The sequence below is a fragment of the Vipera berus genome, assembly GCF_964194415.1.
Source record: "Vipera berus genome assembly, chromosome: 1".
NCBI lineage: Eukaryota > Metazoa > Chordata > Lepidosauria > Squamata > Viperidae > Vipera > Vipera berus.
In genome coordinates, this window is record NC_138202.1 from 295,717,708 (window position 1) to 295,731,142 (window position 13,435).

General features: G+C 38.6%; 1 protein-coding gene across 1 annotated transcript in view; it reads left to right on the forward strand.

The window, feature by feature from the left end:
* Positions 1 to 13,435, forward strand: part of LTBP1 (latent transforming growth factor beta binding protein 1) — a 223,830-nt gene that overhangs the window by 150,599 nt on the left and 59,796 nt on the right. Inside the window, exons 13-17 of the mRNA XM_081313310.1 lie at positions 4,968 to 5,106; positions 6,428 to 6,553; positions 7,285 to 7,410; positions 8,189 to 8,311; positions 12,513 to 12,632. Of these exons, the coding sequence (XP_081169436.1) occupies positions 4,968 to 5,106; positions 6,428 to 6,553; positions 7,285 to 7,410; positions 8,189 to 8,311; positions 12,513 to 12,632 (634 nt within the window). The remainder of the gene's footprint in view (positions 1 to 4,967; positions 5,107 to 6,427; positions 6,554 to 7,284; positions 7,411 to 8,188; positions 8,312 to 12,512; positions 12,633 to 13,435) is intronic.

The following is a 13,435-nucleotide window of genomic DNA, read 5'->3' on the forward strand; positions in this document are numbered from 1 at the left end:
AAACTGGAACTGATGATGATAGGAGGAAGATAACAAACAATAGAGAGAGAACAAGTGCTGGGCAAGTCCCTGGCGAGTCAGCAACGCCCATCATAACTCCAAGCTATTTTTACAGGATTTGCTGGCGTGACAGTTTCCCTTTAAAAGCCTTCAAAATCCTCTTGTTCGTCATCTGATATCATAAGTACAAAAAAAAGAGAACAGGAAAGCTTCCGTTTGCAAACTCACTTCGAGTCGAGAATGTAAGCCAGAAACATCGAAATGTTTTGCTTTTAAACCAAGGTGGGAAGGGAAAAATCCACTGCAAACTTGGGAGTCTTTTTATTATTATTTATTTATTTATTTATTTATTTTTTATACCGCCCTTCTCCCGAAGGACTCAGGGCAGTGTACAGGGCAATGAATATTAAAAAACAAAGTACAAAAGTTAAAAAACAATTAAATAATTTATGCCCGATATATACAATAGTTAAAACCATATTAAAAACCCAACCCCAAACCCATCAGACCAGGCCGGATTGCTCAAATAAATAGGTTTTTAGATCCCGCTGGAAGGAGCGAAGGTCGGGGGCCATCCGGAGCTCAACCGGCAAGTGGTTCCACAGGTCTGGCGCGCCCACAGAGAACGCCCTCCCCTGGGGGCCACCAGTCGACATTCTCTGATCAGAGGCACCCTGAGGAGGCCCTCTCTGTGGGAGCACATTGGACGGAGGGAAGTTGATGCCGGCAGCAGGTGCTGCCGTAGGTAATCCGGACCCATGCCATGTAGGGCTTTGTAGGTCATTACCAGCACCTTGAATCTCACCCAGAGGGCAACCGGCAGCCAATGCAGCTCGCGGAGCAAAGGTGTAACATGGGAGTATCGGGAGACTCCCAACACAACTCGCGCGGCTGCATTCTGCACCAGTTGGAGCCTCCGAGTGGTCTTTGAGGGCAGCCCTATGTAGAGAGCATTACAGTAGTCCAAACAAGAGGTCACGAGCACATGAGTGACTGTACGCAAGGCATCCCGGTTCAGATAGGGCCGCAACTGGCGCACCAGGCGAACCTGGGCAAAGGCCCCCCCTAGTCACAGCTCCTATATGATCTTCTAGAGAGAGCTGTGAGTCTAGGAGGACCCCCAAGTTGCGCGCCCTATCTACGGGGGGCAATAGCTCACCCCCTCCCTCTCTCTTTCTCTGCTTGCACTCTTCTCCAGAGGGGAAAAATAACAAGTCGTAAGCCATATAGGAAAAAGTAAGGGAGCGTAACTTTTTTCTTTCTTTTGTTTTTTTAAGTGGTCGGTGGCTTGCTTGCTTGCTTGCTTCTTCGGAGTTTGTGTGCTGTACGTGAGTGCGTGTTATCCCCCCTCTCTCTCTCCCAAGGCAGCTTTGCTGATTACAAAAAGGGGGGGAGTTGCTGTTGTTTTAAAGGGGAGGGGAGAGGGGAAAAAATCAATGGGGTTTGCTAGCAGCTGCTTTCTGCTGCTGCTGCTTGTATCTTTAAAGCAGAAAAGCAGGTTTGAGATCCGGTCTCTAAGAGCTTCGGCGTTTTTCTGCTGCTCCCTCGTTCCCCTCCTTCTCTGGCTTTTTTTTTCTCCCTTTCTTTTTTTTTTTAAAGTGGTCGGTGGCTTGCTTGCTTGCTTGCTTCTTCAGAGTTTGTGTGCTGTACATGAGTACATGTTTTTTCCCCTCTCTCTTTCTCTCTCTCTCTCTCTCCCAAGGCAGCTTTGCTGATTACAAAAAAGGGGGGGAGTTGCTGTTGTTTTAAAGGGGAGGGGAGAGGGGGAAAAATCAGCGGGGATTGCTAGCGCCTGCTTTCTGCTGTTGCTGCTTGTATCTTTAAAGCAGAAAATCAGGTTTGAGATCCGGTCTCTAAGAGCTTCGGCATTTTTCTGCTGCTCCCTCGTTCCCCTCCTTCTCTGGCTTTTTTTTTTCTCCCTTTCTTTCTTTCTTTTTTTTTCCCTTCTTCTCCTTTCCGGAGGAGGCGGGGTGATCTCTCCGCAAAAGCAAAAGTAAATGGCGTCATGTGGATCTGAGGAGGAACAGAGCAGTTGTTGTCCTAGATGATATATCGCATATGGGTCCAGCTCATTGGCTTGCGCGGGCTACATTCATTTCCTCTGCCAGGGCGTGCTTATAAGACGATCCCCAGCGTATAAGATGACCCCCGACTTTTGAGAAGATTTTCATGGGTTAAAAAGTCATCTTATACGCCAGAAAGTACAGTACTTAGGGCAAAGAGAAGATCGGATCTCACCCAGTTTCATCCGCGTTGCTTTCGAAGTACTTGGTGGTAAGTTTGACTTTGGCTGTCTGCAGCCTAGTGACGGGCCATATTACTATGGCCAATCTTGCCTCTGCTGGTTTGGAGGGCTGCCCCAGATCAAGCGGAAGGGCTGCCGCCCTCCCGTGATTAAGCAGGGGTCCCCTCCTTGCTCGTCACCCCTACAGAGTGACTTTTGACCCTTTTCAGGGTCCCCCAACGGAGCGAAAGCGAACATGAAAGACGGAGCTCACCTTCCAACGTCTGCAGTGGCTGCGATGGCAAACCGGAACTAACACTTCACATGATCTTGATTCTATCTCTCTATTAATGCAGCCTAGCACTATGTTTGGCTTTGTTGGCAGCTGCAGCACACTGCTGGCTCATATTTAAGTGATTGTCCACTAGGACTCTGAGATCTCTCTCATGGTTGCTACTATTGAGCAAGGTACCACCTATACTATACCTGTGCATTTGGTTTTTCTTGCTTAAATGTAGAACCTTACTTTTTTCACCATTGAATTTCATTTTGTTAGATAGCGCCCAATGTTCAAGTCTGTCAATATCTTTCTGTATCTTAAGCCTATCTTCTGGAGTGTTGGCTATTCCTACCAGCTTGGTGTCATCTGAAAATTTGATGAGTTCCCCATCTATCCCCTCATCCAAATCATTGATGAAGATGTTGAAGAGCACTGAGCCCAGAACAGAGCCCTGGGGCACCCCACTGCACACTTCCCTCCATGTAGATGCAGTTTGTGCCTCCCCACCTTTCCACAAGCCAATAATGAGCGCAAATGGTGAACTTGTGATATTACAAAAGTAGGCAGGGATGATATTTTTTTTCTCCCATTTTGACTTGTTTGAATTCAAACCCATAAAAGATTTTTAAAAACAGCCTGGTTTTCAGGGATTTTAGGTAATCTGGGATGTTTTAAGCTTATTCAGTGTTTAAGCACTCGTTTTGCTCCTTAAAACAGCGGTTTTCAACCTTTCCAGTTTTGTGCACCAGGGGGGCAGGGGGGAAGGGATGGTTCCACACGAGTGGAGGGCAAGCATGCCCAGACGCACAGCTCGATTTGTGCAGGCGGAGGGCACACATGCACGCTGCTCACACAAATGGAGCTTTTCACATACACACGCTTGCCTTCTGCTCATGCAAGTAGAGGTGTGTGCACACGCTCGCCCACTGCTTGTACAGCCTGGTTCCGAACAGCCCATGGCTTTGTACCAGGCCACAGCCCAGAGGTTGGGTCCCCTGCCTTAAAATCCCTAATTCCATCAAAATAAAACATAAATGAGAGTTTCTTCCTACTCTGGGGAACCTTGGAGACTGGAGATGAGGTGTTGAGGTGCAAATTGCCAAATCATGCAATTGAGGGGATAAGAAGGAAAATCACTAGAATTATACATAAAAATCTAATTGGGTATTTATTTACTTTGTCCATTCTTTCTTTCTTTCAGTTTCTTGTTCAGTGACAATATTAATCACTTATTAGTCAGCTTCAATGTATTACTTTGGTTTTTGTAATTTTAAATTCATTACAGTTTATATATATTATGCAATCTAGAAAAGCACCTTAGATCGCAGGTGAATTATATTTTAGGAAACCTTTTCAATTTTTCCATGTTTTGAAGAATATTGTCCACTAGAATGGGAAGATGATCAGGAAAATGTATATATTTCAGTGTTCATATAATATACCTGTGATATCCAGTGAAGCTTTGGGTTGTAGTCTTAGATCTGATGAGCCCATTGACATCTGTGGAGGTTGTGCAGGTGCTGTGCCTGGTTGATTATGCCCAAAAATGTTATATGCAAGAACAAGACAGGTGTATCGGCAAATAAATCTGCATGTGCATATTTTAAAAGTATATTGAATTACAGGGGTAAATGTCTTAGAAAACACAGTTACATCTATTTGAATGTGGGGGATGTCTGTTACCCCAAAATAAATAGGAAGGGTTATTAGAAGGCGAACATGAAGAAATGCTTAGCATTTCTGCTGTAAATATCTTTTTCCAGCGATGCTTAAGCAATGAAGTTGATTGTCATGCTTTCTTCAGTTATATGTACTGTACGTCAGTTAAGATATTTCCATGTATGGCAGAATAACAAATGGGTAAACTATAGTAAAGGTTCAAATTTAAAATAGATTTCTTTAAAGACAATTTTTAGATTTTTTTACTATTAATAACTATGCCTGAATGTTCATATTTAAACTTTAATACCCATCTGGAATTTTATATGGATATTTCTGAGGGTAAATGCAGCTAGCAGGATAGGTTAGATCAGGGGTCAGCAACCTGAAACAGTGAAAGAGCCACTCGGAACTGGTTCCCTCACAAAAGGAAAAACTGGGAGCCACAAAAAATGTGTGCACATGTGTGTACATGCGTGCATGCGCAGAACAGGGTTTGACTGAAGAGTGGAGCCAAGGCGAGATATGCACCTACCCTGCATATTTGAATTGATTGGTTGAACTTTTTTAGTCCCACTTTTTTTTTTTTTGGACTGCACATGGCAGAGGACTGGGAGCCGCAGGAGATGGCTGAAAGAGCTGCATGCGGCTCCGGAGCCGCGGGTTGCAGACCTGTGGGTTAGATGGTTCCTCTTCACTTCAATTTTATGATTTGGAAGAAATTCAATGGTGCTTTTAACATGCATTATTAGAACTGTTAAATGTGAAGTGGTTATTAATTTAGTAAGCTGTCTATATTTTTAGGGGTGCCTATCTCATGCAGAAATACTTTTCTTTCACTCAATAGTGGTGGAGAAAACCTCTCCTCCGCTGCCCGTAGAAGTTGGACCAGATGTCTCCACTTCAAGTGCTAGTCAAGTGATAGCACCAACTCAAGTTACAGGTATGATGCAAAAAATCATTGGTGGTACAAATTGGCACATATGACAACAACCAATAGAATGTTATTATTGCGTCTTAGAAAGTACAGAACAACAGAAGAAAATAATGAAACCACAGGGTTCATTTTTGGGTGGAGAGAATGCTCTGTGTAAATGTCTGCTTTTGTGCTTCAAAACATTGAAGGATTTTTGGTAGACAGGGAGAGAATGTTTTCTGCTAGTTCTTACATTCTGGAGTGATTTCACAAGTTTATATGTTATGCCTAGATCACCTGCAATTATTCTGTTTATGAGAAGTTTCAGGTTTGTCCTTTAAAAATGCATACCTAGCAGTGTAGTTTATTTTAATATTTTTCTCAAGGAATTGGGACTTGCATTGCAATGCAGTTCGTTCATTTTGCATATTATTCCAAATTATTTTATTAACATGTGCATGTAAGAAATGGTACAGAAAGTGATTGTACTCTTATTCTGTCCTAAGATTTCACAAAATCTCACTGTCCTCTAGTGCCTAAGACATACTTCTAAAGTGAACAACTGGATAATTGTTTCCTAAATTCAGTGGTTAATTAAATGAAGTATAAAAAAATCACTCACTGAAAAATTGAACTTAATTGAACATTGAGAAGCATGTTCAAAACCTATGTAATGATAAGTGTGTGTGTGTGTGTATTCCTTAATTTATGACTGGTCACTTAGTGAACATTTGAAGTTACAACAGATCCCCAGAAACTACTTACGATGAGCCAGACCCCTTGTGCAGTCATGTTACTGCATTTTGGATGCTCAGCAACCAATCTGCATTTATGGCCATTTGAAACGGCCCACATGACTGCAATTATTGATATTTTTTTTATGGAAAACAGTGTTTACTTCTGAATTCTGGGGGGAAAAACACCCCATAGTGAACAATGGCTTCATTTAATGACTACAGCATTCACTTTACAACCATACCATTTGCTTTATGACTGTTGCAAAAAAGGGTCACAAGAACGAGTCCAGTCATGTAGTGATCCAGGTTACAAATCATAGCTAGACCTTGTCCAGCATGGTCTGTTTCTAATCTGATCAATGACATTTTCTAGCAGTGTACAATAACTGCAGTTGAGTGCATTCATTAGTACATTATGTGTAAATGCAACAACCGGAAGGAATTTTATCTGGATGCTTACATTATATTCCACTTTCCAACACCAGTAGAATTCAGTAGAATCACTGAATTGATCCTAATTAGTTTCTGTGTTTTTTAATCTGTCTTTTAAAATTGATGATATCATAAAATGTTTCAAATGGTTTACTACAAGTATTTTTCCATTTATTTAGAAATCAATGAGTGTACAGTAAATCCAGACATCTGTGGACAAGGACATTGTATTAACTTGCCTGTGGGATACACCTGCTTATGCTATGATGGATATAGGCTTAATGATCAACAAACAAAATGTTCTGGTAATCCACATTCCCTTTTGCCAGTTGCTAACATGATGCATGGGAGGAGGTCCTGGAAAAATACTACTATTCATTTCTGTGTTGTGACTATAGCAAATAAGAATGGTTCTTCTCTTTGAGGCACATAATGCGAGTCAAAATATAATTTTAATTTATTTTCCCCTTCTATTTCCCTGAGCTTCTATATGTGCAATGCCTGATTTGTTTATTTCCTTTATAGACACAGAATTATAATTTGATTTAACCACTTAAATGAAGAAAATTGAAGTTTCTTGAGTAATCACTCAAGAATTTCATAATTTCATAATTGTGGAATCCTAATACAAACCTAAGCAATTTTATGATAGATTTACTGGATAGATATTTGCAAAATAAACCTTCAATATTTAAACTCCTTATATACAGTAATCTCACATTAAATCTGTATAAATAAAATAGAGCAATCTTTACCTCTCCTGATTTCTAAAAGATTGTACAAGCATACAATGCTTGATCCTCCTATTATAAATATATATGTTCATCTAAAATATCAGCAAATGTAGTAGATTTCATCTGAAACTTGAAGTTGGTAAATATGTTTTTTAAATCAAATTTTATATGGAAACCTATTTGAAAATGTTTTTTTAAAATTTCAGTAGCTACTTAAGTACATTAGGGGGAGTGAAGTGATGGTAGTGTTAGAGTACAGAGGGGTTTTTTTGAGTCTTTATATATTTTTATTTCTTTAACAGATATTAATGAATGTTCTGAGACTCCTCATCTCTGCTCCCTTGGGCGTTGTGAAAATACAGAAGGAAGCTTCCTGTGTATTTGCGAGGCCGGGTTCATGGCCAACGAACAAAGAACAGATTGTGTTGGTAATTACTCTCCTTTATGAGGCAGCTTCTTAATCCTTAAAGCCAATGATCAAGAGCCCGAGTCTGAAATATATTGGTGTGATTGAAAACAATTTAGATTGATTCAGGAAAGAATTTGATTGAATAGAAATACTGCACAATGCTGCACCCCATACTATAAGGGTAGTTAATATTTGATCACAGTTACTGAGGGAAAATTATTGTTCACGATATAGACTTAAATATGTATTTGTACTTCCTTGACAATATGGTATAAGATCTAATGACTGCACACGAGAATAGAAAAAGGGTTAGTGTTAGAAGCAAAGCTTTTTCTTCAAGTTGACATTGAAGTTAATATAATTTCTAAATAGTAAGAACAATGTTTAATGTAAATATTTCTAGATATGCTGGAAAAGTCTTTGTCTGAAACCCTGAAGAGTTATTGACATCTAAATACATTATATAGACATATATAGAGGTATATCTATATATATCTAACTAAAAGTATTTCTGCTAGACCTCAGTCATGGCAACGTCTGTTGATACCCAAGCAATAAAAAACACTTTTACAAATTGGGGATACTGCAGATCAGACCCATGAGTTACAGGTAATACATGATGATATTTTTGCAAGGAATTAGCTCTTCTGAATTAAAAATATTAAGATCTAAAGTAAAACATGGATTTAGTATTCTGTGAGTGATATGTGTCTGTCTGTTTGTCTATCTATCTATCTAAATTTCTGTGTCTTTTACTTAATGTTTGAATTAAAGTTATCACAAAATTGGATTTTTAGATGTTGATGAATGTGCCAGGCCTGATACCTGTGGAGAAGGGCTCTGTGTAAACACCATTGGTTCATATAAATGTGAATATTGCGACAGGGGATTCCAGATGAACAGAAGGGGCCAGTGTGAAGGTAGGTTTTAATGTCCTCTAAATAAATTTCTTGGCTACTTAAGCTTTAACTACAGTTGCAAGAAAAAGTATGTGAACCCTTTGGGATTACGTGGAGTTTTGCATGAATTGGCCATAAAATGCGCTCTAAACGTCATGTAAGTCACAACAATAGAAAAACACAGTCTGCTTAAAATAATACTACACAAACATTAGCTGTTGTCATGTTTTAATTGAACATAACATGTAAACATTCATAGTACAGGGTGGAAAAAGTATGTGAACCCCTAGCCTAATAACTTCTCCAAGAGCTAATTGGAGCCTGGAGTGAGCTAACCTTGACTCCAATCAGTGTGATGATATTGGATGTGTTGCTGACAGCCGTCCTGCCCTTTAAAAACACACACCTGTTTTGGGTTTACTGGTCTCAAGAAGCACTGTCTGATGTGAACCATGCCTTGCAGAAAAGAGCTCTCAGAAGACCTACGATCAAGAATTGTTGACTTACATGAAGCTGGAAAGGGTTACAAAAGTATCTCCAAAAGCCTTGATGTTCATGTGTCCATGGTAAGACAGATTGTCTACAAATGGAGAAAGTTTAGCACTGTTGCTACTCTCCCTAGGCATGGTCGTCCTGTAAAAATGACTGCAAGAGCACAGCGCATAATGCTTAATGAGGTAAAAAAGAATCCTAGAGTATCAGCTAAAGACCTACAGAAATCTCTGGCACATGCTAACATTTTTGTTGACACATCTACAATAAGGAAAACATGAAACAAGAATGGAGGACATGGGAGGACAACACGGAGGTCACCATGAACGCCAAGAGCAAAATGGACATTGCCAACAAATTCGGAGTGCTTGGGTATGGTTAGAAAGGCACTGACTTTTATACCCTGCCCTATATATGTTTCCTGGTAAAATACATGGGAAAATCCCATAGGGAGGAAAATTCCACTTAGGGTTAGGGTTAGGTCAGCATGAACCCATAGAGAAAAATGGACAATGCCAACAAACTCGGAGTCCTTGGGTATGGTTAGGAGGGAACTGACTTTTCTAGCCTGCCCTATCTATGTTTCCTGGTAAAATACATGGGGAAATCCCATAGGAGGAAAATTCCACTTAAAGTTAGTGTTAGGTCACCATGAATTCATAGAGCAAAATGGACATAGCCAACAAATTGGGAGTGCTTGGGTATGGTTAGGAGGGCACTTACTTTTCTAGCCTGCCCTATGTATGTTTCCTGATAAAATACATTGGAAAATCCCTTTGGAGGAAAATTCCACTTAGGGTTAGGGTTAGGTTACCATGAACTCATACAGCAAAATGGACATCACCAACAAATTCGGAGTGCTTGGGTATGGTTAGGAGGGCACTTACTTTTCTAGCCTGACCTATCTATGTTTCCTGGTAAAATACATGGGAAAATCCCATTGGAGGAAAATTCCACTTAGCGTTAGAGTTAGGGTTAGGTTACCATGAATTCATAGAGAAAAAAGGACATCACCGACGAATTCAGAGTGCTTAGGTATGGTTAGGAGGGCACTTACTTTTCTAGCCTGCCCTATCTATGTTTCCTGGTAAAATACATGGGAAAATCCCATTGGAGGAAAATTCCACTTAGCGTTAGAGTTAGGGTTAGGTTACCATGAATTCATAGAGAAAAAAGGACATCACCGATGAATTCAGAGTGCTTAGGTATGGTTAGGAGGGCACTTAGTTTTCTAAGCTGCCATATCTATGTTTCCTGGTAAAATTCATGGGAAAATCCCTTTAGAGGAAAATTCCAAAATTGGAGGGTTAGGATTATCTCACCATGAACTCATAGAGCAGAATGGACATCGCCATTTCTTTTCCTTTTTTTGCACACGATGGCGGAGGCCAAAAGCGAAAAGGTTTTATAAAACCCAGCTGAAGGCCTAGGACTGGGGCGATGGCGCGGATGCCAACAGAGAGGGCTCTGCATGCCATCTGTGGCACGCGTGCCATAGGTTCGCCACCACAGCTATATTCCATATCAGAATGCTCCTTGGCTCCTATAGCCTCAGGTTTCCTTTCCCTTTTTCCTGGGTTGTTGGAGATAGTTCAAAATAAAGTATTAAGTTGTAGCTACCTGCCATTTTTACTTCTGAAGAATGCTTCCAGGGCCAATTCTTTCAAAGTCATTCTGGAAGCAGTGTTCCTTTTGAAAGCATGCCAATTTTCTGAGTTCTTTTTGTTTTGTTTTTTTAATCTTTTAAAATTCTGGAGGGATTGAGAACCTAGTGGACAATATGAGACACACCTACAAAAGCAAGTTTCAGATCTTCCAGAATCAACATGGATGGAAGCCAACAAGATCAGTAGCCTCAGTGCTTCAAAAGACTGATGTCTGTGTTTTGGGGATAGATTTCATTTATCATACAAACTCTTCAAATCCTGTAAAACCATAAACAGTTAAATGGCTTTGCCTTAGAAATGATATTATCTTTTTAATTTGTTGATCTGCTATCCTGGAATTGTTTATAAGGTTGCTATTTCCAATGAAGTTAATTTCTTTATGGTTATGTAACAGCAAGAATTTAAGTTAAAAAAATCCATTTGTAGTTGGAACAAAACATTGGCAGAAAAAAATCAGTTTCGAAGAAAAGAATATATAACTGAAAAAAAATGTGAAATTGGTTTTTGGCATGAAGTTTTCTGGTTTTGAATTGGAAATCAGTGTAAATTTACTTGAAACGTTAAAATACAAGTCTTTATATTTTCATTGTCCTTATCTACAAAATATCATTTTTATTAAGAATATAATCTTTTAAACCTATCATTTCTAGTTCAAATAGCTTGTAGATGTGTTGTAGATATGAAAATTATGGACATGTTGCCATTAAAATTGTAATAGGAGAAGTAGAGAGATGGACACCAAGAAATAGACTTAAACAACTTGCAGCTTTATGGAGGAACATATCATATTCATTAAATAATGAATCAGTGAAGAGATGGGTTAGCCTCTTCCTGTTAATTGCTTGGGAAAGCTGACACTGGAAGTCAGGCACAATGTACCATTGGCTTTGCATTGGCTAAGCTGAGTTGCTGATAGCTATCCTTCTTGCAGTAAGTTGCAGATGTGAAGTTATCATCCATATTCTTTGCCTGTAGCTTTGCTTGGAATTACCTGCCTTTTCAATCCTAGCTGGTAACCACTTGTGCCTTATTAGTGTTTCTCATTCATGACATTCCCCATTGTCCTTCTTACATCTGTTCTTGTATTATGTGTCATTGTATAAGTCTCTTAGCTGCAAGGTAAGTTATGCTTTGTACAAAAATCTTAGTGGAGATAAGTTTTGTGGGAGGTGCAAGCAGGGTTTAACTGATAAGGCTATAATTTAATGCTTATGGAAAAACTACATTATTATGTATTTTCTCTGCATTATTGCTAAGCCACTGGGCTTAGATTCAAGTTTTTTTCCTAATACAAACCAAAATAAAAAAAAAAACCCAGGAAGCACCAAGGACAAACTTCTGCTTGCTTTTAGAACAGGACATTTGCAAACATAATATTGCTTAGACAAGAATGTATTTACAGCATCTTTATTCCTTAGTTTCATGCAATCATTAATCTCTATTGATATCTTTTTGTTGCCTTAAGTAATTAAAATCTTTTAAATATAGTAAGAAGTAAATATATCCATCAATGGAAATAACTCAGCCATTAACATATTTACTACCCTATTTCAAAGGAAGTCAAAGTAGAAACTTTATTCTTTTAGAGAGTATGGGAATTAAATTAAGAAATAGTTCCTTGCCTGTGACCACCATGAAAACTGTATGGATTAATGGAGATTTTTAAGCACTAAAAGTACACAAATTGGATATAAACTGTTTTGAAGAGGAATCCCCTGGTTTTGAATTTAGAAATTTCAAATGCTAACTGGGTACTTTAACTGTGAACTTTGTTTGAAAAAGAGTTTCGTGATCAAGATGAATCATTTCAAACTCACAATGGTATATTTTGAATTTGACTCAGTTCAGATTCAAAATGTTTTGCACTTCCTACAAACTGCCAAACTCAGCCTACTTAACATGACATAATATATGTCAGCCGATCTATGCAATTTGTATTACACTATTTAAGAATCTGGTCCCTAGCGCCAATTTTTGATACCTTTCTACATACTATTATTGCTTTGATGTGCATTTATTCTTTAATTACTATTAAAAATTTCACTGATGTTTTCTTTTTATAGACCTTGATGAATGCTCAGTGCCACATACATGTCCAGATGCAGAATGCATTAATGCTCCTGGTTCTTACCAATGTGTCCCTTGTAGAGATGGATTCAGAGCATGGAATGGAAAGTGTCATGGTATATGTTTTCTTCAATTTCCCCCCCACTAAAATTCTATTGAAATCAGTGTAAAAAGTACACATAACTCAGTTTATGGGAGAGATTTTTGTGCATATTTCTCCTGGATATAAGCACTTTTTCCTGGTATTTGCATTTTGGGTAGACTGTTTTTCCTAAGGTTTTGTTGTTGTTTGCTTATAATTTTCCATAACATGCTTGGTTTTATGCATATGTTTGGATTGTGAATTATATTGCAAAAATATGAAAAGAGTAGACTTTGCTACTTTTCTCATTAAATATTTACCTCAAAGAACATTCAAGAATTCCACTGTATAAGCCTGATTGAAACAGTTAATATTAAGATACTTGCAATATGTCGTGCAGAATATCTTTAACATATTTTGTTACACTTTCATGCCAGTTCTCTGGCATGAAAATTTAGCTCAGTTTTAAGTCACCTAGATTTTCCACTTCTTAGTTGCCTTTATTTTTTGTTTGTTTACAAGGTGACATTGGGCTGCTTACAAGTTATAAAACAAGTAAAAATAGTTAAAAGATTAAAATGACACAGATTAAAATATTATTAAAACTATATTATTGTTAAGTTAGTGAGATGCTATTTCTGAGGCTATTGGCTAATGGTGGGCAAAAGCTTTATTTCTTGGTTAAAATTCTAAAAACCATAGCCTGCACCTACATAATCTCCTTTCCTGTTCATTTTAGTGGTGAATTTAGCTTTGCAAATACATTCTTTTGCATTTCTGTTAAAATAGGAGGCAACCAGGAATTACATTTATTTATTTAATCTGTATCCTTCATTT